Raw genomic sequence first — 26,195 nt, forward strand, 5'->3', positions numbered from 1 at the left:
ATCTCTAATGCTCACCAGATGTGTGAGCCAGGCCAAGTTATTTAACCTAAGCCTCAGGTTCCTTGTTCATAAAATGGGAATTTATCCTCATAGGGTTTCTGAGAAGAAAATGAAATAATGAATGCAAAGCATTTTTGTACACAGCACTGCAATTTTTTGGCAATCAACATGTGGCAGTCACGTAAGAAGAGTTGCTCTTCTTTCATGGAAAAGCTCTCTAGACTTCATTTAAAGTGAATCTTCTAATAGCTTTTGAAACTAAAGTAATTACAGTTTTCAACTTGCCATGTTTTTATAGTTTGCTCCATCAAATTAAAATCATTCTCTAGGGGCGCCTGGGTGGCTCAGCGGGTTAAGGCCTCTGCCTTCAGCTCAGGTCGTGATCCCAGGGTCCTGGGATCGAGCCCCACATCGGGCTCTCTGCTCGGCGGGGAGCCTGCTTCCCCCTCTCTCTCTGCCTGCCTCTCTGCCTGCTTGTGATCTCTGTCAAATAAATAAATAAAATCTTTAAAAAAAAAAATAAAATAAAATCATTCTCTAAAAATAATTAAAGCAGAATGAGAAAAAGGAAAAATGAAAAGCTGTCCCACCTTCTTTTCTACACCTGACCATATAAGAGTTACTTCATGAAAGCCGAATAAAGCTATAAAAATTTCTAATTAACTGGGCGCCTGGGTGGCTCAGTGGGTTGAGCCGCTGCCTTCGGCTCAGGTCATGATCCCAGGTCCTGGGTTCGAGCCCCGCATCGGGCTTTCTGCTCAGCAGGGAGCCTGCTTCCTCCTCTCTCTCTGCCTGCCTCTCTGCTTACTTGTGATTTCTCTCTGTCAAATAAATAAATAAAATCTTTAAAAAAAAAAAATTTCTAATTAACAAAATGCAAGTAATACCAAACTGTAAGTTTGTTCATTCAAATGGTACCTCATTGTGTATTTCTTTTAAATGCTGAAGACATGGGCCTAACAACAGGTAACAACTACAACCTAAAAAAAAAAAAAATTCTCTTCCTTGTTGATAGGATCTACTTGGTAGATGTTTTCTTCAGCTCAGCTTATCTTTACATTAGACTCATAAGAAGTCTTACATTTCAGGTGTATGTTGTTAAATATTTAGTAGTGCCATTTTTGTTTGTTTTAATCAGAGGCAGAAACAAGAAAGCAGAAATCAAATTGTTATGTACTCCTTTAGGTAAATGAGTAATATGTCCAACCTAAAGAATCTACTTGAGTATGTTTTCAATAGTATGCTCCATTTTTATAAAATATACACTCAATAAACTACATTTGAACTATTTTTAAACAGCAATGAAGAGCTTGCCATGAGCCTATTTCAGCCAATAGCTTGTGTCTGTGTGATTACGGCCTATCTCTCAAACGCTGCACAATGCCTGCAGCGTTAACACTCTATTAAGGGACTGGTGAATGAATTAGAGCACCTAAGATGAAACTGCAGCCCTGGCCTCATTAGCCAAATGAGTTGCCAACCTCTAGAATTAAGTGCTATAACAGCAACTACATGATACCTTCTCCACAAATACATCACTCTAAAAACACAGACGCTAATCCCCAAGATAGACTCATCATCCCAATTGAAACAGAACCACAGACTGAATTTGACTTAACAGGGAAAATCTCAGTAATTTATTCACAAAAGGTTAGAAGCCAAGAGGTCCCATCTACTGAGACCATAAAATGGCAAATATTTCACTGTATTCATTAATATCAAAAACTCTAGCCAGAAAACTCACACTGTTTAAAAATATAGTTGATACTTAATAAAATCATAAATTCATTAGGGTCAAATCATTACTTCTTTAAAAATAAGAACGGAAAGCCAAGGTAATAAGCGGAAAAGGTGTGAGCTTCTAACACACTCACAACTAGTGGAAATTCAACAATTCAACACTATCCAAACAATTACCACAAAGCTTTCACAGCTTATATGCGAATCAAGAAACTGATTTTCCAACTATCAAGTAAAATATATACAAAGCACACTGAGAATAAATGGCAGCCATTAAAGAAATAATGTAAAAGGAAATACCATGAGATGTCTGGCAAATCTGAGGTCGAAGAAAGAATAAATGTCTTCACAAAACCTGCTATCCAGAATAGACCTAGAAACCAAGTGAACACAGGAGTATTGAGCTGTTTTTAAATGGCATAAAATTATAGGTCTATCTAATATAGGTCTGTCTAATATGGCACCTAAAACCAAAGGGACTCACACAAAGACAGAAGCTAATCCTTAAAAAAAAAAAAAAAAAAAATTATTCTTCACTTCTTTATACAAATGAGTGTAAACACAGTAAAGGCAACAATTAAAGCTAAATACCAAATCAAACTGGACAGAAACTGAGAAAATACAATATTAAATACAGATTTAGCAAAGCAAAGGCAACAATACCAAAACAAAAACAAAACTCTAAAGTAGGAAAAACAAGATGAAAAGCTAGGAAAAGCAATTACAAAACAGTCTATCAGAAAAACTGGAAGGCTGAGGCTGCTTTTAAGCCCATGCTCAGAAAGCAAAAAATACCACTGAAAAGATGAATATCATACCCAAATGCAGAAGGATGAAAATATGAGGAAATTTTTTTCTAAAATTATGAATAAAAGTGCCCAATTTAACAAAATCTCTTTGAAGAGTCATTTATTATCTTTCTGTCCCTTATAAGTACCTTATACACAGTTCAAAAAATATTAGAATTAAATCAGTGTTTGTGTTTTGGACATGTATCACTAATAAGCTGGTGAATTTTTGGCTAAATTACTAATGAAAATGAAATAAAGAAACTTGAAAGAAATTGTGAGGGACCACATACATAAGATTTCCTTATAAATTAGAAATTAAACTGCCCTCACTATGAGTATAAGATTTCTTTCCTCTGTAGCAGTTAGCTAAGGTATAATAAAAAAAAAAATACTGGTTGATCGAGATCTATTACCAAGTATTACCTATGAAACTCTGGACAAGTCATTTCACTACTCTGGGCTTCAACTATAAATGGAGGTAGGTTAGGCTGATGATCTTACAGTTTAAATCGTACAATCACAAGTATATTAGGAGATTACTCCTGATAATCTAACCACTGAATATCACATTCCAAAAAGCAACAAAAAATAACTTTGACAACAGAATGAATTACTTCTCAAACTGGGTTAATATTATTATCAGACAGTGCTCTACAAGCACTTACCTAGTACTCAAATCTCCCCAAACAGAGGTTCTGACAGCAATTACAAATACTGAGTGCTTGCAATGCTTAATCATCACAAACCTATGGTGGGGGTATATTTATTACCCCCATTTTACAGACAAGGTGGAGAGATTAAACTTCTGTAAAGTTCTATCACTAATAAATAGGAGAATCAAGACTGGAATGCTAGCAGTCTGATTCCAGAACCTACACATTAGTTTGCCTGAGATTAAAATTTGCTAGATGACTGTTGTTTACAATTAAGAGGAAAAAATTGACAACTGCCTTTCTCAAAAAGAGGAGAAATCAAATAAATACGTAAGTGTTGCACTCTAGGACATCTGGACCACATTTATTCCAGCACACTGAAAGAACAGTAATGAAACCCACCTTGCTCCTCTCCCAAACTTGATCTACTTACTCAACTTACATGCATTCCACAACAATGCACTAAAATACTACAAAAGAGGAGACCTATAGCTCAAAGTCTAAAATTTGGATTTAAAATATTTCAGGGACAGTGCAAAGGACATCATCATAGAATATTCAAATTCTCTATTTTCAGGAACAAATTTGTGCTTCAAATTGAGATTACTAATATACAAGTAATTTACAAGTAATATACAAGTAATATACAAATTTGAGATTACTAATATGTAAGTATAACTCAATTCCTTATATAAAACTATTTAAGTAAAGACCACCTATCTAACCAGTTAACTTTTAACTTGAATCCCCTTTAAACCACCACTTGGTTCCTAGAAGCAATCTCACCAACCTACATTATAACCCTTTTGTAACAAATGAAATTTCTAAGAAAATCTGTATTCTTGTGCCAGGGTTAACGCTGGTGGACCTACTTGAAAAATGGAACCTATAATATAAAATTCAATGTTCAGAAAGTGTATCTTCTGGTTCTGTAAAAGTTTCAGTGTTTTACTGTATCATATTTAATATAATCCCATTACTACTAAACTCAATGTCAAAGTAGCAATGCTTCAGCTTTCACATTATTTCACATTCACATTTTCACATTCATTCACATTCACACTTACTAATAATGGTTACTTATTCTCTCTAAGCCTTAATTTAGCACCTCATCTATGAACAGGAATAATCATAGAACATGTATTTCTGAATTGTTTTAAAGACTGTGTGTGGCACTCAGTATTAGCTATGATGATCAGATAAAATTTCTGGGAACTAAATATTTATAAAAGTCCTTAAGAATGAGTACTGGAGAACAATTCTCAACTATTATACTTGCAAAAGTCAAGTCAACTATTAAGAATTTCTGGCCAGCGTGCCTGGCTGGCTCAGTAAGAAGAGCATGCAATTCCTGATTTCAGGATTGTGGGTTTGAGCCCCACACTGGGTGCACAGATTACTAATCAAATAAATAAACTTGAAAAAAGGGTATTAAAGTATTAAGAACAACCTTTAAAAAAAGAAAACATGGAAGACAGAGAGTGAGCTGTAATGTGAACTATACACTCTGGTTGATAAGGATGTCTCACTGCTGGTTCATCAAATGTAACAAATGTACCATAATAATGAGGAACACTGACAATGAGCAAGGTTGTACTTGGGTCAGGAGGAGGCACGTGGGAAATCTATACTTTCCTCTCAGTCTTGAAGTGAACCTACACTTACTCTAAAAGATGAAGTCCATTAATTCTTAAAATACCTGTATGAATACAATATAGTGAACTATTTGTCTGGCATTATAAAATGGGGTACCATTCTTTCTACTAGGGTTTCTGGAAAACTTCTGAACACTGGTACATTCCTCCTTCCCCACCCCAAAGCACCTATAAGCTAAAAAAATTAATTCATTACTATCAATTTTTTAATGCACGATGCTTTTTTGAGGAGTATTTGTTATCTCCCAAAGTGTTGGGGATCACTAAACTTCAGTATAAAATGTGGCCTTTTAAGGCAGCAATTCAGGGGGAACTAGGTGGCTTAGTCAGTTCAGCATCTGCCTTCGGCTCAGGTCATGATCCCAGGGTCCTGGGATCAAGCCCCACATCAGGTTCCCTACTCGTGCTCGCTCGCTCGCTCACTCTCTCTCTCTCTCGCATAAATAAAATATTTTTAAAAATAAAATAAAAAGCAATTCAGTGACTGGTAAGATCTGACAGGTTAGACTGTCCCTAGGTATAAAAATACAATTTGTTTCCCATACACACAAAACTGCTCTTAGAGAGTTTCGTCTATACTCATACCTGAGAATATAACAAAAGCTATTTCCTGCTAAAACAGTTATCTATTGCCACTTTCTACTTTCAATATGGCCCACAACTACATATCTTGGAATTTACTGCTCACAATACAGTGCAGAAGAAAAAAATCTTCAAAGTTAAGAATCACCTTCCCAAATTCCTTAATAGCTTACTTTTACAAACAAAAGCAGTAATACCACATGCTTCAATGTAAAGCATCACATATGTGAAGCATCATACCTGTAAAGCATTATACCACATACTTCATGGGTACAACGTCCTTCTGTAAAAAAAAAAAAATAAAAGTTGCTATCCACATTAGTAATTTTTTAATTGTGCTCCCAACAGCGCTCATGGAGTTGGTGATTGAGATATTAAGAGAAAACAGAATCAGGGAAGTTAACAAAAGAAAAGAGAGACATGTACTACAGATTTAAAGGAAAAGTCTGAGGCTGCATGTCCTATGGGGTAACCTATCAAATGAGAAAATGAGAAAATGATATTAAATGGTACACTACTTAGTAATATAAAGGAACTACTGATACATGCAACTTGGATGAATATCAAGGAAATTATGCTGAGTGAAATAAAAAAGCCAATCCCAAAAAGATCACATACCATGTAATTCCATTTACAAAAGACTCTTGAATGACAAATTATAGAAACAGAACACATCAGTGTGGCTGTAAGAGGGTAACATCAGGGATTCTTGTAGAGATGGAAATGTTCTGTATCTTGAGTGTGGTAGTGGATACAGGAACCTACATGTGATAAAAATGCCAAGAACTAAACACACACACACATACACATGCACACACACGTGAAATTGGGGAAATCCGAACAAAGTGAATAGACTGTATCAGTATCAATATTCTGGCCGTGACACTGTACTACAGTTTTGCAAGATGCTACCATTGAGGGAAATTGCATAAAGGAAAAATAGTTTCTCTGCATTTTTTTCTAAGATTTTATTTATGTGTGTGGGTTGGGGGGGGAAGGAGGGAGAGCATGCATGAGCACAAGGCAGAGGAGGGCAGAGGGAGAAGCAAACTCCCCACTGAGCAGGGAGCCTAATGCAGGGCTTGATCCTGGGAGACTCAGGGATCATGACCTGAGCCAAAGGCAGACACTTAACCAAATGAGCCACCCAGGGATCCCTCTCTGTATTATTTCTTACAAATGCATGTAACTCTACATTACTTCAAAATTTAAAACTTAATTTTCTAAAATGCCATTAAAATTGTGGCCTTCAAACTTCTGAGTACTGAAACTTTTTTACGAATGACATTATACAGTGAAATCTAAGCATGTATTTTCTTTTTAAGATTATTTATTTATTTGACAGAGAGAGAGAGAGATCACAAGCAGGCAGAGAGAGGGAAGGAAGCAGGCTCCCCGCTGAGCACAGAGCCCGATGTGGGGCTCGATCCCAGGACCCTGAGATCATGACCTGAGCTGAAGGCAGAGGCTTAACCCACTGAGCCACCCAGGTGCCCCATGTGAAATCTAAGCATGTATTTTGACTCCAGATTGAAAAATAGCTTGAATCTCCTATGCTTTCCCCAACGATTGCTAATGTCAACTTGAAGTACTATGTTAAGGAGGCCACAGCCAGATATAACAGCAGGAGGCCTCAAGTGATCAGTAATGTCTGTGAACAGGTACAACAGGCATTTGTACCACATTTGCTATGTCTGTGGTTAAAGAGGGTGGCAGGGGTATGCTCCTGCCTGTATGTCCTACCACCCACCAGTTAAGTTCCATGAAAAGCATACAGCTTCCTGGAGAATAGCTCAAAAATCACTGGTTAAAAGAAAATACTTACTGACTCAACATATGACATGAAAAACTTATTTCACTGGTATACTCTACCTGCCCAAAGCAGAAAAGAAAAAATAAGCTTCCAAAAGTAGTGCCGGAGTCTACTGTATTAAAAAACAAACAAAAACAACAAAAAAAACTGCATTTATCTTCCAGTCAACCTATACAGACTGTTAGGCTGGTTCATTCTTGCTTTTTCAGACTTTAAATAAGCATCCCACCATATAAGGGCATAATTCTTGAAACAATTAAAGCTGGTAATAATTTTATTCTCTCATTCTTCATTCTAGTCTCAAGTAAAACAATGTCCTCTCCAGGATTAACTAAGTACACCTTCAATCACTATTTTGAATCATTTCTTTCAGACTAAAGATCTTGAGTCCTCTCTTACTTCCCTAACTAAAAACAGTATGTATCAAATCTAATGAATAGGATTTAAACAAATCTTTCAGGTTCTACCGTCTACATTTTATTATCTCAGACCTGGGCTGCCAGAGCAATTTTTTAAGCGGTCTCTTTTCCTTTCTAACTTGACCTTTAAACCAGTGGTTCTCAAACATAAACCCACAAATTGCTACTTTTCATATACTGGGGTCTGGAGTTGGAAATGATGGATTCCTAGGCCTCATTCCCACAGATTCTGATTTAGTAGGTCTGGGATGTGGCCTGGATGTCTTATTTTCTAAAAAGCCCTTTGTAACAATTGCTTAGACACTGAACAGATATACTTCAAAACGCACTAGTATCCTAATTTTGCCCTCTTCACAAAAGCATAGCAGCTCACAGTAATTACAGTTAAGTTCCTAATCTTGACATTATCAGGTTACCCTGTTCCAATACATAAATTCTCTGACTGCCAGTCTTTTTACTACTGTTGGCATAACTTCGCTCATTCCCCTTCAAATTTTCTACAGTAATAGTCCTTCATTTTTGTCCATCCCACCAACAAAAACCTTATTAAACCTTCAAGAGTTATGTAAATACTTACTACACTTCCTTGGAAGCATTCCCAATTTCCCAACTTAGACTTTTCTGCTACAAAACTAGCACCTGGGTGGCTCAGATTAAGCCTCTGCCTACGACTCAGGTCATATTCTCAGGGTCCTGGGATCCCGTCCTGCGTTGCGCTCTCTGCTCAGCAGGGAGCCTGCTTCCTCCTCTCTCTCTGCCTGCCTCTCTGCCTACTTATGATCTCTGTCAAATAAATAAAATCTTCAAAAAAAAAAAAAAAACCCACACTAGCATTAAGGTCTCTAGATCAACCTCCTGAGGGCTGTTTCCTCCTCTATAAACAAAAATTTGGCCAGGCTACCTCAAAAAACTATCCCAGCTATAAAACCTGCTCCACCCTAATCTCCTAACTTCCCAAAGAATGTTACTATATTTTTTTAAGCCACTAGCTTACATTTGACCCATTACTTGAAATAGCTATTAGATGCTTAGTTCTCAAAACTCTATCATCTACTTTACCCTTTACCAAGAACTAATATTTACATTTTAGCTATCAAAGCCCAGGTCGTGGCAGTGAAGATACCACCTAAAATTATTCTGGATTAAATCATATTTTTCCTCACCCTAACACATTCAATCCCTTCCTCCCTCTTTTAGATAAACAGGAACATATCTCAAAACAAAGCAAAATACCTGTCAGAGAAGAACATTATTGATTTCCTTCTGGAACATTTTTTTTAATTGTTTCTTTCTCTTATTACTTTTTAAAATGTGGAGTCTCTCAAGGCTCAATCCTCCCTATTATTAATCTCCACCCACACTGGATTTCACCATTCATTCCTCTTTGAATTCCTATTCCTAGCCATCTATAGGGTATGTATCTATTCAAACATCTGCCATCACTGCAAAAACCAAACATTCAAACTGAATCTCTTCCACACTTTGCATTCCATTTTTTGTTTGTACCCCATTCCCCTAGTTCTTTTTAATCCTTCTTTTTTCTAGTCTCCTGTTATACTTGCTCAACAAGCCTTTTGTGCCTCTTCAGTGTTCCAGATCCATTTTTCCTCAGTTTCCATGGCTCCCACCATCATCTTCACCATCTGAATAACTTCCAATAATCAACAACCCTTCCAGCTTGCCACCATTGACTTCTGAATACCTGGTCTCCAAACAATGGAAGAAATCTTGCTTATTCTTAAGCACTTCCCCAGAGTATAGGGTAACTATTTTATTAATTTAAAATGCAATAAAATAAACTAAAATTTATCCATTTAACACATATATGTTAACATGTTCTATATACTGGTTTATGTGCTTGGGAATGAGCACTAAACAAAATTAAGTTGCCCTTGGGACGCCTGGGTGGCTCAGTTGGTTAAGCGGCTGCCTTCGGCTCAGGTCATGATCCCAGCGTCTTGGGATCGAGTCCCGCATCGGGCTCCTTGCTCTGCAGGGATCCTGCTTCTCCCTCTGACACTCTGTCTGCCTGTGCTCTCTCTCTCTCTGACAAATAAATAAATAAAATCTTTAAAAAAAAAAAAATTAAGTTGCCCTTAAGGCCCTTTTGAAGAATTAGGGCAATATAATATAATCAAAGGTATCTCAGAGTAGTTTAAAGTAAATTGCCTTTGATAATGATTTGTGTATTCTCATAACTTAGTCAAAAATTAGTCCTTTATAAGGATCAATAGAGAGCTGAGATTTTTTTCAAATGATCTGAATTCAAATTCTTGATCAGTGGCCTTTTTCTTTTTTTTTTTTTTTTTTGAGAGAGAAGGATTGAGCAAGCAGGTGGGGGGGTAATGAGGAGGAATCTTAAGCCGGTTCTACACCAGTGCAGAGCCTGATGAGGGGCTCGATCTCATGATCCTGAGATCAGGACATGAGCTGGACTCAAGAGTTCAATGTTTAACCACCCAGGGACCCCTTATCAGTCACTCTTTAACTATGCGACTCTGAGTTTCTCTAGGTCTCTCATGAAAAATGGGTAAAATATCTACCTTGCAGAGTTGGTATGAATTTTAGCACCTTCCCTCTTAGAATTAAAAGCATGAAGTTCCCATTACTCAATTTAATGATCATTTAATCAATCCCAGTCACAAAACTGTGGACCACTGAAGACACTTAGTGAAAAATAGCAGCTCTATTATTGTAAATATCTGAAAAGATCTTAAAATTCCACGTTTAAAATATTTGCTGTAATTCTAAAAAAGAGTAATTTCTAAGTATCAACAAACTATAAAATCAGCAAGAGACTAGCAAAATAAATAAGAAAAAATACTTTCCATGTTTAAACCATTTATTTCTACAAAATTTTCCCCAGTCTTTTTTTTTTTTTTTAAGATTTTTTGATTTATTTATTTGACAAAGGCAGAGAGGTCACAAGTAGGCAGAGCAGCAGGCAGAGAGAGAGGGGGAAGCAGGCACCCTGCTGAGCAGAGAGCCTGATGCAGGGCTCTATCCTAGGACCCTGAGATCATGACCTAAGCCGAAGGCAGAGACTTAACCCAATGAGCCAGCCAGGTGCCCCCCCAAGTCTTTTTAATCCCAAGACTTACAGTATCCAATGATCAACTTCTTCCTCTGCGTATATTAATATAAATAGAAAAACAAAATTTAAAAACCCAGAAATGAAAAGACCAGTGCCTAAGAACTAAAGAGTTGAAGCTTAGGGAAAAAATGTCTATGCATCTCACAAGAATGTATTATGGAATTAGTAGATCTAAGCCTCCATTAAGAAAATTACTCAGAAATGCAAACTTTATTAACTTATTATGTCTTATTCAAGCTTTTAGAGTAGCCAGTCTTTTTTTTTTTTTTTTTTTGTTTTTTTTATATTTGACAGAGAGAGAGATCACAGGTAAGCAGAGAGGCCGGCAGAGAGAGGGGGGAAGCAGGCTCCCCACTGAGCAGAGAGCCTGATGCAGGGCTCAATCCCAGGACCCTGAAACCAGGGCCTGACCTGAAGGCAGAGGCCCAACCCCAATGGCACCCTAGAGTAGCTAGTTTTGAACAGGCATATAATCACAGAGAAACGGTACAATAAAGGGTAAAATAAAATGTCAAGAATGAACCTGGTAGATAAAAGTGTTATTGACAAGCATATTTGCTATGAGACAGGCTACATCCACTTTTACTTTCCAACTTAATTTTAAAGACTTGTCTTTACAAATAGAAAACATTATGTATATACATAGATAAAAAATAATCAACATTTACTGAGCCAACTGGCCACCCTTATAAACGTCATTGGTACATGAAAAGACTGCTGTGCGAAGTTAGGGGCTGAACTAGAAATACTTTTCTCCAAATCCTTAATGAACAATTTACCTCAGGATATAAGAGGCATAAAATTTAAACTCCCTGTAAGTGAGAGTTTATACCAGCAGAGACTCCTTTTATAAAAGGCTATACCAGCAGAGACTCCTTTCAAATCTCCATTATCATTCTGGATTCAATTTAAATGATAAATAAAATATTCTCAAAGTAACTACACAATAAAAGAACTTTTGTCTTCTGGCACAATACCAAGTCCCTAAGATCTCCCAATTTTTACCTGGAATTCAAAAATAAAAAAATTACTACATTAGTGTGTAATTAATAGGTTTTGCTAACATACAGCAACCATGTTACAATGTATCGAAAAATTACAGGCTAAAATTTGCAACCACACAAACTGATCCCAGAGTTATTAGCCAACACAATCAACAGTTACTTCCCTTAGGAAATATGTGCAAGGTCAGCAAGCCAAAATTAGTAGCTACCATAACACTTTCAATTAGAGGGTGTTCAACTATTTGCCACTAAATGAATCTAGTTTACAATATTAACAGTTAGAAGAGTCCTAAAGAAATGAATGTAAATCTCACAAAAAGAAAGTAAATCTCACAAAATAATGAAGGATACAGGATCTTGACAGATCAGCACACCTATTCAATTCCATAGACATTTGAAATGTGTCATTTCATTTAGAGAGAATTCCCAGTAGGACAAAACACAGATTCTTTTTTTTTTTTTTTAAGATTTTATTTATTTATTTGTCAGAGAGAGGGAGAGCGAGAAAGCGAGCACAGGCAGGCAGAGACAGAGGGAGAAGCAGGCTCCCTGCTGAGCAAGGAGCCCGATGTGCCACTCGATCCCAGGACACTGGGATCATGACCTGAGCTGAAGGCAGCTGCTTAACCAACTGAGCCACCCAGGCGTCCCCAAATCACAGATTCTGAAACAGCATTTTAATTATTTTTATTTGTGTGTATATGTGTGTGCTGCATGTATGTTGTCTAGCAATGGGATTCACTGAGGTTAACTGGAATAGAGGGGTGGATTCGTTTCTTAAGGATGCTACAGCACATGATCATAAACAATTGTAGAGACCAAAGTCTGAAATCAAGATGTCAGCATGAAAGAGCATTTTATTTCCAAGATACACCCCCCCCCAAAAAAATCTGGATGTATAGACAAGAGGAACTCGAAATTTGTTGAGTTCATCAGTTAATATGGAGATTCATTTAAAAATTATATATACCAGGGTGCCTGGGTGGCTCAGTGGGTTAAGCCTCTGCTTTCAACTCAGGTCATGATCTCAGGGTCCTGGGATCGAGCCCCACATTGGGCTTTCTGCTCAGCGGGGAGCCTGCTTCCCTCTCTCTCTCTGCCTGCCTCTCTGCCTGCTTGTGATCTCTGTCAAATAAACGAATAAAATCTTAAAAAAAAAAAAAAAAGGAAACATCTTCCTTAAAAAAAAAATTACATATACCTTAAACACTGTATTTTTAATTTAAAATGGACCCTGAGATCATGACCTGAGTTGAAACCAAGAGTGGACACCTAACCGACTGTGCCATGCAGGAATCCCTGGCACTAATATTTTTTAAGTGAAAGTTAAGGAATCCTCTACAATATCTATATAAAAGGCTTTGGGAAAAACACAATATACCAAAAAAAAATTAAATAAATTATATATATGTGTGTGCATGTGTGTGTGTGTTTGTGTATATATAAAAGCTATAAATAGTGATCAGTACAGCACATGAGACAATGGGAATAGAATCAGAAACTCACTTTTTTTCCAGGAACAGCTACAACACAAACAGCTGGAGAACTTACTAAGAATTGTACACCTATTGACTCAATGAATTCTCAAAATGACTCTATAAGATAGGCTCTATTATTATCTCAATTTTGCAGATCAAAAAACTAAGGCACTAAAAGATAAGTAACTTGCCCAAGATCATAAGGCAATACAACCTGGTTTCATTATAGTTCTAGTTTCTACTTTAAGTCCTATGCAATACTGCCTCTAAAGAAGTATCATTGAGTCATATATAATATGAATATATACTGCTTTCATAATCTTAAAAATTGGAGGGGATAATCAAGTCCTAGTATGTCACTCCCCAAAGCAAATTTTTCAGCAGCTCTCCCATAAAGTCCATAATCTTCTGTCCTGGCATTCAAGGCTCACCACAACTTGATCACAATTTGTACTGCTAAAATTCTAATCCAAGACTAATCCAAATAACACGTGGGTTCTGGAAACCAACAGATAATCTTGAATTGGGATGTAAAGAAACACAAAACATAGTCTGTCACATGACACTGCACAAAGACTAGTATTCCTTCATTCAGATAATCTAAAAATAGTAGACTGGCTTCTCAAGAGGACAGTCAGCATGGTTTCCTAGAAAAGTTTAAATATCAAGAATTGTGACCTAAATTTTAATCCCTGATCAACCACTATCTGACTATATGAGCTAAGGAAAATCATTTAACCTCCCTGGTTTCTGTTCTATTTGCAAAATAAAACGGAAGAGCTAGAACACTGTAAAAACTAGCTGAGACTAGCAACTAAAATGCAAATACAAAACTCCACTAGATGTGATTAAGTAGGTCTGGAATGGGGCCCAAGAACGTTTGCTTTAGTGAGCACCACGTAAATAATACATGTGGTCCCTGGACCACAATGAAAAATATTTAAATAAAAAATCTCAGAAATCATTTCTAACTCTAGTTTCTTAGCTTCAGTCAATAGGATGCTACTTTACATAACCAGCATGGGGGCTGTGGCCTAAAAGAAAATCCTCAGTTCATCATGAGATTTGTTTTGCACCTCTCACCCTGTACTTTTTTAAGACAATGGAGTATGATTTAGTAGTGCTACAAACTGAACTTTCATCCTCTTAAGACACAGATACAGTTGATTTAAATTAATTAAGCCCCTACAAAATGCTGATTCAAGTGTATCATCTCATTAATCCTATTTTGAAATATGTTCTTAAATTTATCAGAAGGATATTTCAAGTTTTAGAGAATGTAATCTCCACTCTGTAAGTACCCACAAGTCTCAAAATTTTCTTCTCCCAATTTTCTCTGAAAATTTCCAAAGAAATTAGTAATTTTCATTCAGTATGTTACCCAGGGCTTAAATCAGTAAAATATTCAAATTACCACCCAATTTCACTACCAATATTTTGTTATCACTAAGAAGAAATATGCCAAATTGATAAGAGTATCATTATAATGTAATTAAAGTCTGAATAAGTATTTTCCCTGTTTATTCTTCCTGTTCTAATGAACTTTTCCACAGTGAGTACTACATTTGTTCCAAAAATCATACAGCACTTTGTTCTAAGAGTTATAGATGTTTGATGCTCTGCTGTATTAAATGTACCATTTCACCAACCCTTTTTAGAAGAGCAAACTTGGGCGCCTGGGTGGCTCAGTGGGTTAAAGCCTCTGCCTTCAGCTCAGGTCATGATCCCAAGGTCCTGCGATAGAGTCCGGCATTGGGCTCTGCTCAGCGGAGAGCCTGCTTCCCTTCCTCTCTCTCTGCCTGCCTCTCTGCCTACTTGTGATCTCTTTCTTTCAAAAAAAAAAAATAGAATCTTTAAAAAAAAAAAAAAAAAAAAAGAACAAACTTGCATATATGTTAAAAAAAACTTATCTCAATAATTTCAGAAAAAAAATTTTCAAAAGAATTACTTCAAAGATTTTTTTTTTTAATGGAGAAAGGGAAATAACACCATAATTAAAATACATATTTTCAGGGGCACCTGGGTGGCTCAGTTGTTAACCATCTACCGGTCCTGGGATCGAGCCCCACATCGAGCCCCACATCGGGCTCCCTGTTCAACAGGAAGCCTGCTTTTCCCTCCCCCGCACCACCCCATTTGTGTTCCCTCTCTCGCTGTGTCTCTGTCAAATAAATAAAATTTAAAAATACATATATGTATATATATTTTCAGCATTGTCTCAGATACCAAAATGCGAGCGTTAGCAGCAAATCATAAACCTAAACAACTCTAACTCAAGGCTCATTTAGCAATAATTCTAAAAACTAAATGAGTAATTAGAACACTATAATTAAAAAAATAATTTAACAACCTATGTACTTATTTTCTGTATTTTGAATTTCAAATTAGGACAGCATTCAGTAAGCTATTTTAAATCCCATTTGTGTAGAAAATGACACTATCTGACACTATCCAAATTATCTACACTTTCCTTCCTTAAATTGGATTTTAATCTGTGTGAATTCAAAAACAATTCATCTGGGGCGCCTGGGTGGCTCAGTGGGTTAAAGCCTCTGCCTTCGGCTCAGGTCATGATCCCAGGGTCCTGGGATCGAGCCCCGCATCGGGCTCTCTGCTCAGCGGGGAGCCTGCTTCCTCCTCTCTCTCTCTGCCTGCCTCTCTGCCTATTGTGATCTCTGTCTGTCAAATAAATAAATAAAAATCTTTAAAAAAAAAAAAAAAAAGATTCATCTGTCTCACAGAAAGACCAGAAGAAAAAAGAAAACTCCCACAATTCCAATTACCCAGACACAAATCACTGCTAAAAACTTTGGTGTGTTTGCAGCCACATGGTAAAAACTTATTCTGGCAAGAATCACCAATAGACACTGAATCTAGGAAAGTCTGACAGGGAACAGAATATTTACACAACCTCAAAATACCTTCCCACAAATTACTTAATAATGGCAAAAAGAGAAACAGTAACTATACAATGGAGAAACTACACCACGCCTTAACCAAGCAATTAAAATGAACTACTGATAAGGGGCAAACAAATATTAAGTGCATCCAGATGATTAAACAAAACAAAAAACCCATATATTGCTTATCTAGTACTCCAGAAAAAAGTCCAAAATCTGAATCTAATCATGAAGAAACCTTAGGTAAACCCAACTGAGGGACACTGCTTTAATGACTAGCCTGCCAATATCATGAAAGACTAAGAGACCTGAGAACTAAACGCAATCTGTGATACTGAATTGGCAACCGAACCAGAAAAAAAGTGCTAACAAAGGACATAACCGGGAACCAATGAAAATGGAATATGGACAACAATCTAGATGAAAGTATTACATCAATGCTAAATTTCCTAAATTTAACCACTCTGCTTACTTAAGACACTTGATCTTAGGAAATGCATACTTAAGTATAAGACGGCATCATATATGCAATCTACTCTCAAATAGTTAAGAATTTCTTTTCACATCCACAGAGAAAATAATAAAGTAAATATGACAAAATGCTAAAAATGAAGGGATTTGAGTAAAGGGCTTAAGGGAAGTTTTGTACTACTCATGTAACTTCTGTAAGCCTGAAATTATTTAAAAATAAAAAAACAAAAACAGAAAAAACCTTGGGTGTTTTGGCAGTATTCCTCAGCATATGTGTATATAATTATATATAATATTTGTATTTTTTAAAATTAAAAAAATGGAATCATGCATTTGACACTATTTAGTTTCAGAGGCCCTCCCAAGTACACATGAACATCCCGGGGAAAAAAAGCAATTGTTTTACCTTCTCTTGCTCTCCACCCAAGCAAACTCCCCCACACCATAAATACCCATTCTACCACCACCTCCTTAACCAGTCACAGCTAATTAAAGGGATCAAGATGGAGAACAGTGGCTTACTGACACCTTGCCAATTCCTGTGAGGTCTAACTGTACTTTCTTCAAAAAAGTTCTCTAAGATTTCCCTACAGCTGGAGCTGATTTCTGTACCTTGCATCCAAACAAACTGTAAAACAGCAGGCTTTTGAGAAGTAGAAATAAAATAATCTTTTGTCTGTGCTTGAAAAATATGGTTTTGCTGGGGGCTTAATGGTAAAATGTAACAGGGCTGTGTCAATTCAGCCAATTATGCAGCTTCATTTAAAGAGAAGCAGCAGAAAAGCAAATAATTCAAAAGGAACAATCTTACTTTCTCAAGAAGAGTTACTATGTATCAGACCAACCCCAAAACCCCATCAATTTATGGCTAATGAAGCAGTCTGAACCTTTCAATCAGTCACATAAGAATCTTCCTATCTTTTGCCGTATCATTAAACAGAAAATGGGTTTTCAAATTCCTGAAACCTGTCTTTCTTCAAACAACATACAAAAACAAGAGGAATTTTTTTCAGTTAGTCTTTAAGTAAAAATTATGTTATAAATACCTTTTGAAAACAAAAGTCAAAATAGAGTTAAACATTGAAAATTTTTCTGGTCTTAGGGGCGCTTGGCTGGCTAAGTGGGTTAAGACTGCCTTCGGCTCGGGTCATGTTCTCAGGGTCTTGGGATCCAGCCCTGCATGGGGGCTCTCTGCTCAGCAGGGAGCCTGCTTCCCCCTCTCTCTCTCTGCTTGCTGCTCTGACTACTTGTGATCTCTCTCTCTGTCAAATAAATAAAATGTTTTAAAAAAATTTTCTGGTTGTAGATAAAATGTTAGCTAACCTAATTCTGTGAACTTGAAATTTAAGATTATTTATGAATACCACAAACCAAAACTATCTCAATCCCACTGTTCCATTAGTTAACTTTATTGCCATAGGCTCAGACCTTAAATGCTGTAACAAAGTTAGCTATAACACAGGTGTGATTACTCAATGTTCTCTCAATTATAAACTTCAGGACGAAGATGTTTATTCCTTCAGATTAACTCTAAATTAAGCAAACATCTAAGAGTTGCTAGAAAATTATCTCTTCTCCAACTGTACAACTCAAATAAAGAAAGTTGCACAAATAATTTTCTCAGGTCCTGTCTTAATTAAACTCAGATTTCACACTTAGGACAACTTTAAAATGCAAAAATAAATATTTTAACTAGAAATAATGGACAAGTAATCGATTATTTACTCAATGAATTACTATATTATAGATTACTTATGTGTGGAAAGCCATAATATCTTGTTTTGATGGCATAACTCAACACATCAAAAAAATTGACTGAGCTGTTGCACTGAAAAGTCCAAGATCCCAAACAACTTAAATAGTTCTTATAAATAATCAAATCAGATTTTCCAGTAAAGCTGGAAAATTCACCTAACAATACAAAAACGGCTTTTGTAAACTACCTAAAAATAGAATTTTATTTATGAGCTGTCTGTAGGGAAGAAAGAACTGATTTCATATTAAGGGAAAATATTTATCAAGTGAAATGTAAGGCCCAACTATTTTCTTGACTCTGACTTAAGTAAAAAAGCATCCTAGTTACTAATGGTTAATAAAAACTTCTTATATTCTTAAAGATACAAGTAATATCTAATTAAATTAGCTTTAGTCACCATCTGATTTTTAATGTAGCACTTAGCATGAGTGCTCACAATTAACAAAAAAAAATCTTTTGGTTAATTCCTATCTCTCTTTTTAGGTAGGAATTAATTTAATTGCAATAGCAAGATTTTTAGTTAAATACTGTTACTTCAAATTTGGTGTGCTAAAAAACTATTTTCAACCATAAATATTCCTCTTCCATATTAAATAAAATTTTAAGTAATACATATTATCCATTTAATATTTTAAAAAGGCTCTTCCCAACACTTGTACGTTACAAAAGACAGTCAAAAAGAGGCAGTAAGCTACTCCAATTTTAAACTCAGCCTAAAAACTAACATTTATATAGCAACATCTAAAATAGTATCCTTGTTTTTTTGCCAGTCAACACAAAAGAAAAATTTTACCATAAAGTAAAAATAATTCTATAGCTAACATTAAAAATTCTCCCTGAATACAAGTATTAAACATTTATTTTAACATATCACAAGGAACAGTCCCTGATCACCCAGAATATTTGAGATGTGTCTGCTTAAATGAAAGCTTTAAGTACAACAAATAAGTGAGCACCTACTCTCTACTGTGAATCAATCCTTTGGAAATGAAAGCTAATTATACATTATTAAATATTTAAAAAAATAAACACAGCATCTTTTACAAAAATTCCACACTGATATTTCTTTAGCTCCTTTTGACAGTTCTTCCAAGTCTTTTTCGTTTTCTCCATTTTAAACACTCAATGATAGCACACATTTAAGTCCCAGTACTAACTTCCAGAAAAGCGGATCTGTTAGGATTTATGTAACACACTTAAAAAAAAAACCCTACAGGTGTAAGGCTTTGATGCATGAAAAATGGGTACATTATTCTTAGAAATAAGAAACCAATTTAAGAAGTTAGACTTTCACTAAGACCACTAAGGTGTGTGTTAAAAGGAAGAATTTCTCCTAAATTATTAATTGGCTTTTATCTTCACTTCCTCATTTTAGATCCAAGAAGTCCTAGAGCTTACTATGGTATACATGGTAAAAATTCTCTGGCTGGAAGCTCTAAGACAAGCCAAAATTGTGAGAGAGCTATCAGAGATCTAAAGAGTTGAAGGGAAATGGAGGAGCCCTGTAAAGGTTCTAAACTTAAATTGAGATCAAAGGGATCCTATAACGTACACTGACAACAAAAGGGAAGTACGATCAAAATATAGTCTCTAAAAATAAATTTGCTCTCCAATTACGTTATAATTTTCCACAAATCCACTTAAACAGATAAACACCTAATCCCTCAAAACTCAGCTACCCTAAGAACAAAAGATCATTTGACTAGTCTCCCCCCTACCCTACCAGACATACTGTATCAAAACTCACCGAGAGAAAAAACCATGCCTAACCTTTTAATAAATTTGCCTCTACAATTCTAATTTAAAACACAGTCAATGAGGTATACATTAACAAAAGCCAAACATTTATAACCATGTTATTTATAAATTAACTATTTAAAATAAAGTATAATATACTTCAAACATATATCAAAACAAGCAAAAAAAACCTAAGGCAATGGAGCAGCCCAGTATGAGGAAAGCTAATAGCATGAAGGCAGCTTTTCTCATGATTTCTAACTTGGTATTGTTTATCTGAAGCCAAGTAAGTCCAAATGCTCTGTGTCTAGACCTGATCAAGGTCACTATCAAGAAAAAACAATGGGTGTAGACAGTGTTCCCTCCCCTGGCTACATAAACCAAATTTCCCTAAGAGTATACTGGTTTCCCACATTAAATAGTAAGTTAAAGTACCAACCTTCTGAACCACAGATCTTAACCACACAGTCTATAAAACAAACGCACAATCTTTACACTGAAGTTACGACCTAGACTTACATGATCACCCAGAGCATAATAAAAATGAGTATTGACCAGAAATCCCTACACAAACTCCTATTACCCACTAATATTTCATTTTACAATACATTTCAAAGATTCTTAGTAAGGTTATGTGCTCAGTCTTCCATGATGAAACTCTCTAAGCCAGTTATTTCTAAGATTATTTTGTAGAACAAAAAGTAAACTAGCTCATTTGTGAACTTCATGATTCTCTTGTTCCACTGTAAATATCAGAGCAGAATTTACAGTGGAATAAAAGAATCATTAAAGGGTGTATACTCCCCAACCTTTTTAAAACCTACTGGATTGAAAGGCACTCATCTTTCAGTTATTCCATATCAGACTGGTCATTAAACGCCATTAATGGCCCCACTGAAAACTCACTGCTAAGTTGAGGCCAAAAACATCAACCTCCCACTACAGAGGTGAATTTTAATCATTCCTACTTTTTCAAATACTGGTAAATGACACCATTTAATTTTCTGTCTCAATCTATTAGATTCTGAAATTAGAATAAAATGGATTCAAGACCCTATATTATGGTATGGCTTTTACTTCAAGTCATTAAAACAGAAAAAGTTCCACATCCCAAAATAGGTAAATGGGCATTGGTGGGGGGGGGGGGTGGCTTCAAGAACTAAAGCCTTACTTTTCTACTTACATAATTACAATAGTATGCTATAAAACAATTTTAAAAGGTAGCAAAGTGTACAGCTGCACTTCGTGAAATATACAGATAACTTGGAAAATTCTTAAGGAATGCTAAAATACGTGAGAAAAATGGATGCAAAATAGAATAATGAGAAGAACAAGCATCTCCACACCCAGTGAAGTAACAGGTTTAGGCTTGTTTGTACAGCTCCCTAAAAATTAATCTGAAAGAGTACAAAAACCAAAATTCACAAAATTGGTCAAGAAGTGGATGGGAAACATTTCACTTTAAATTAAAACATGTAATCCCACAAAATGTTACACTTACACACTTATTAAACATTTTAACTTACTTTAGCACAGAGAATAAAAAACACTTGCACTAAACCGAGCAAGAAACTATTCCTTGTCCCAAGTAATTTTCTTTTTTTAATGTTTAAGAGTACCTACCCTCACTACTTGAATTTCTAAGGCTACCTGAGTGTTTTAATTTTTTTTCGAAAGTGGTGTCATTTTATTTGCCTCTCAGGAAAAACCAATAAAATTAATCAACTAAAACACAGCACTGTAATTTGCAGTAAAATCAACACATTTTTGTAAACTATTTGGGGAAGAAAAGAAGCACAGTCTTTTCATGTAAACATAATAAGCCCGTAATATGCTGCAGACAAACGCACTGCATGGGGTGTGGAGGACCCGAGCTGATTAGATTACCACAACATCAGCCTGGGGCCGCCATTTTTAGAATCTGTAAAGGACAAAAGAGGGAAATTTCACTTTTTACTTCCCATCTCGGAAAATAAAGGAAAAAACGGGGCTATCTTCCAATTAGGTATTGATGTCTCCAGCCTAGAGTTGAATGCACCTCACTTAATTCTCTCCAAGGTCTCCAGAACTCCAACACCTTACGTTATTCACATCTCTAAAAGGAGGGGAAACAGGCACCAAAAAACCCAAACCAAACCAAAACAAAACCCAGGGTTTACTCCAAAGCGAACTCTAGCGATTTCTCTTTGACTTTAAATTGTATCATTCTTAAGAGTCTAGCAAGAACGGATCTATCTCTACGGAACTGGGGCCAATGGAAGAGAGCACTCCGGATTGTTTTTTCTCTCCCCCCCTCCCCCGTTTAGCACAGTGAACCGTTTGTTTCTCTTCTCTATCTGCTGCCACAGTGTTTGTGCCAATCCCTTTGGTCAAAATAAGCTTTTCTGAAATGTGCCATATTGTGGATTCTAAGCCTGCGGTACAGTAAAGGACCGCGATAATGCAAGAGGAGTGGGGGAGGAGACTGAGAAGGCTGGGTACTGGGGTGACCACCTCAGGGGCGGGTTTACCCTCTCCCGGAGAGGATGAGGAGCTGTCTCGTTCCCCCACAAAGGGAGATAGAGACCCAGAACGTCCTCTTAACCCCCTTCGTATTTATCAGGTAATTGCACCAGAGAATACCAGGCAATTAATGGAAGAAGAAGAAAATGGGGCCTATACGGTTTTTCAGCACCTGAACAAGATGCGGTCGAGGAAAGGGAGACTGGCAGCTCCTGGGACCACTTCGACACAAACCCTACTAACAGTCACAAGCCTCCCTCCTCACCCAAGCGGCCTTAACCCGCTGCCAATGAGGAGTGCGCCCCCTCCCTACCTCCCACTCTCAAGGGGGTTTAACTGCCAGTTTCCCCTTTCCCCAACCCTAAAACCCGCCATAATGCTCCCTTTCTAGGGACAGGGAAGAGAAAGGATAAATTCTATTCAAACAAGCAGCGTCTTTCTCCAGCCCAGACACCTGAGAGTCAACGTCGACTCCCCCCCCCCCCCTCGCAAAAGAATAAAAATGAGAGAGCCCCCTCCCCCTTGAAACACGCGTCCCTCCACCCCACAAACCCCAAGAACTCCCAAGGAGACGACAGGCACTGACCTGTGATGTTCACACACCAGACACCCGAACCCCGTTATCTGCTCGACCCCCAGGTAGTCTCTCCACACCTCCGCGAACAGACGACCCCCCGACAGCAGCCACTGCGGACACAGGACCCGGCTCCACACACCCCCTCCCCAAACAGCAGCGCGCAGCCTCTTCACCAGCAATCAAAGAGTAGGGGAGGGGGCACCCAGACAGTCAACAGGAACGCAGAGGCGACGGCAAGGCTGCTCAGAGTGTCTATGCCCCCTCTGTTGCCGCTCCCGAACTCAGGCACGGTCTCCGACTCGGCCCCCTGCGCCCGCTCAGTGTCACTGCCTCTCGCTCTGGGAAAATGGCGGCGACGGCGGCGGCGGCCGCGGCGGCGGCGGCGGCGGCGGCGGCCGCGGCGGCGGCGGCAAGTGCACGGGGCCCGCCCGCCCCGCTCCGCAGGGGCAGAGGGGGAGGGGACGAAGCTGCCCGCCGCCATTTTGCTTGTGGGCTGCCACCCGCCGTTGCCTCTTCCAGAGAGGCTTGAAGATAGCCAACTGGAGGCAGAGAGGTGGGCAGAACCTCCGTCTTTTTCACAACAGATGCATTCAACAATTCACAGAAGGTTTGGGAAGTTTCGGTATTTGGTGGGATTGGTTCTTTACCCCTTTTCCTTGAGCAGCCTTCAAGTCTGGATATCGGCGACGTTGGGCACGCCACTGCTGGGTGGAAGGATGAGGACTGTAGGCCCTGGGAACAACTCCCCCCCCCCCCCTTCCTAAAGCGATGCACTTTCTCCCACTCCCCAAACCATCTCAGTCTCAGTCTTCCCCTCCCCCTCCCCAGTCTGGCCTCCAGCGCTGGGTGAACTCGGTTGGGGTGTCACTCGACGCCCACTAGGGGCTGTAGAGGCTCCAGTGCGCAGACTCCGGGCACCGGATAAAAGCGGAGCTGGGGCGTCCAGCGCCGTCTCGATGGAGGAGCGAGAAACGGAAGAGGTCGGGGGGAGAAGCAGCAGGAAAAGTACAGCCACCGTCAGCGCCGCTTTCCTGCCACCGTGTTTCGGGGTAAAAAGCTGCCGTTGCCGTCGGTGCAGTTGCCGTCGCTGCCTCCTACTTCTTTTGGCCCAGGGGAAGGATTTCCCCGCCGGCGGGACAGTGTGCGGGGTGGGGAGCGGGAGTTCCTTTATGTGGTGGTGATTAAACGAGGGAGGGACAGAGAGACGGTTATCTCCAAGAAAAAAAGGGGAAGCCAAAGAATAAAACAAGGGTTTCCCCACTAAAATAACACGGCGATTCTTGTTCTTGTTTTCGGGGTCTTTCCCCCGAAATGGCGGTTTCCGTCTTCTCGCTCCACAGAGACCGGGAGCGCTTGGTAAGCGAAGTGGGGAGAGGCAGAGGCGGTCCGTGCAGCCAATCAGTGCCTGATGTGTTCTGTCGGGCGCGTCGTGATTGGCTAGCGATGACCTCATGCTGCAGCAGCGGGTGGGGCCAGAGCCGTCGTGGGAGGCTGTTGCAAAGGCAGAGAGGGAGAAGTGACGATGGTGATCGTTGCTGCCGCGGCTGATATGGAACCCAAGCAGTGGCGAAGAGAATCTCAAGGCTCTTCCCTGAGTATTTTCTCCTGTCCCTGCGCGAGGTGAGGGCCCCGGCTCGGCCTCTGCGAAACTTTGGGGCGCTGGCGCGGACGAGGAGACGAAATTCCTCCCATGACTTTTGTAACTGCGTCAGGGCAAGATGGCGCTGGGTCTCCTTGGGGCGCGGGGGGAGAGGCACGTCCACCGCCGCCGCAGCGCATGTGACCGGGCTGCATTCCTGTGGGGTTTGGCTCCGACCCAGGCTGGGGTGGGGGAGGGGAAAGGGCTTGGGCGGAGGAGACTGTGGTGCGGTCGGCGTTGGCGGCCTGAAGAGGAAGAGATGACTGTTTGAGAGCGATTCCCCTCCCCCATATAGCTTATTACAGTTGCGGCTGCGGGGGGAAAGCCCCTGGAGGGACACTCCTTACGGGGTGACGGCTGTTGGTGGTGGAGTTTTGGTGCCCTATTTTCTTACCTTTCTCCTTGCAAAGTTCTTACGTAAGGTGACAGGTTCCTAGTGTTGGAGTCGCAGTCATCTGCGAGTCCCTGAGGGCCGCTGGACTGAGTGAAAAAAAAAAGAGACTAGCTGGGCCACAACGTCAAGAAGTTATCAGTAATTTTTTGAGAAAGCGTTAGGTTTCTCAGATCCCAGAGGAAAAATATTTCCTATATTTGGAAGCAAGTGTAAAAGGTGTAAGTAACACCCAGGAACACTTAAAATTTCCTAAAAGTTACCATTTGAATTTTGAGGATCATTTTCAGGCTTTCTGTTCCTTCCTGTGTACTTCTCATATTCTCCCTATCTGTATATTCTAAAAGAATGTGTCATTTTAGTGGATACGCTTTTCAAATTTAGGAGTGATTAGTAATAACAGAATAAAAGCTGCTGCTGTTGTAATCTACATGAAGTAAGGATGTTTTCAAACTTTTGTCTTTCTGTTGCCCTCTTATGTATGGTTTTTAAAAATAAAAGATGAAATCACTTTTGGTAAATGTTACTCATTAAGATTCCTGCACCATTAATGAAGCCTGCCTCTTTAAACCACTTCTGTAGGAAGTGTGGAACTTTAGTTACAGTTTTTGAAACCTTGTTAGTTGAAGGTCTTTAGTTCAAAAGTTATTAAGTAGCCTATATTGGTAGGTTCAGTAAGAAATACTAGTTTTGTTTTTGGTTATTCCCACTTGCACAGACAAGCATAGTAACCATTTAACTAAACTGGTGAAAATTGAAAAAGCTTCTCCCCTCTGGTGGTGTTGAGAGTAGGGAGTTACACACAACAAAGATACTTGCACCGAAACCTGACTTGCTTTTTGACAGGACACATCTTGTGCTAGGAGGAAATGTTTGCTAGACCTGAAAAGATGGGTTTAACTCAGGTCAAGGTTATGTTATTTCTTATAGTGTTAGTTGTAGACTTGGTAGTGTGAAAACAAGATTTTGTTTATACTTAAACCCTTGCTAGTT

At 38.5% G+C, this 26,195-nt stretch overlaps 2 protein-coding genes across 4 annotated transcripts in view; both read right to left on the reverse strand.

Annotated features, from left to right (window-relative positions):
- The window catches only part of LOC111155211 (lysine methyltransferase 2E), a 97,643-nt gene extending 74,115 nt beyond the window's left edge, over positions 1-23,528 (reverse strand). Inside the window, exons 1-3 of one of the 3 annotated variants that reach the window (XM_022515314.1) lie at positions 23,182-23,528; positions 5,662-5,704; positions 2,041-2,113 (exon numbers count right to left, since the gene is read on the reverse strand). The gene's annotated coding sequence lies outside the window, so the exon portion shown is untranslated. The remainder of the gene's footprint in view (positions 1-2,040; positions 2,114-5,661; positions 5,705-23,181) is intronic. The other 2 variants (XM_022515313.1, XM_022515315.1) reach the window with 2 other exon arrangements.
- Positions 23,529-23,977: 449 nt separating this feature from the next.
- On the reverse strand, positions 23,978-25,486 carry LOC111155243. Its single transcript, XM_022515353.1, has 3 exons — positions 25,466-25,486; positions 25,229-25,291; positions 23,978-25,139 (listed from the first exon to the last, which is right to left on the reverse strand). The coding sequence occupies exons 1-3, from the start codon at positions 25,484-25,486 to the stop codon at positions 24,381-24,383; spliced, it is 843 nt and encodes a 280-aa protein (XP_022371061.1). The 3' UTR covers positions 23,978-24,380.
- Between the last annotated feature and the right edge of the window lie 709 nt (positions 25,487-26,195).

The sequence above is a fragment of the Enhydra lutris genome, unplaced genomic scaffold, assembly GCF_002288905.1.
Source record: "Enhydra lutris kenyoni isolate GAN:26980312 unplaced genomic scaffold, ASM228890v2 scaffoldscaffold40, whole genome shotgun sequence".
Taxonomy (NCBI): domain Eukaryota; kingdom Metazoa; phylum Chordata; class Mammalia; order Carnivora; family Mustelidae; genus Enhydra; species Enhydra lutris.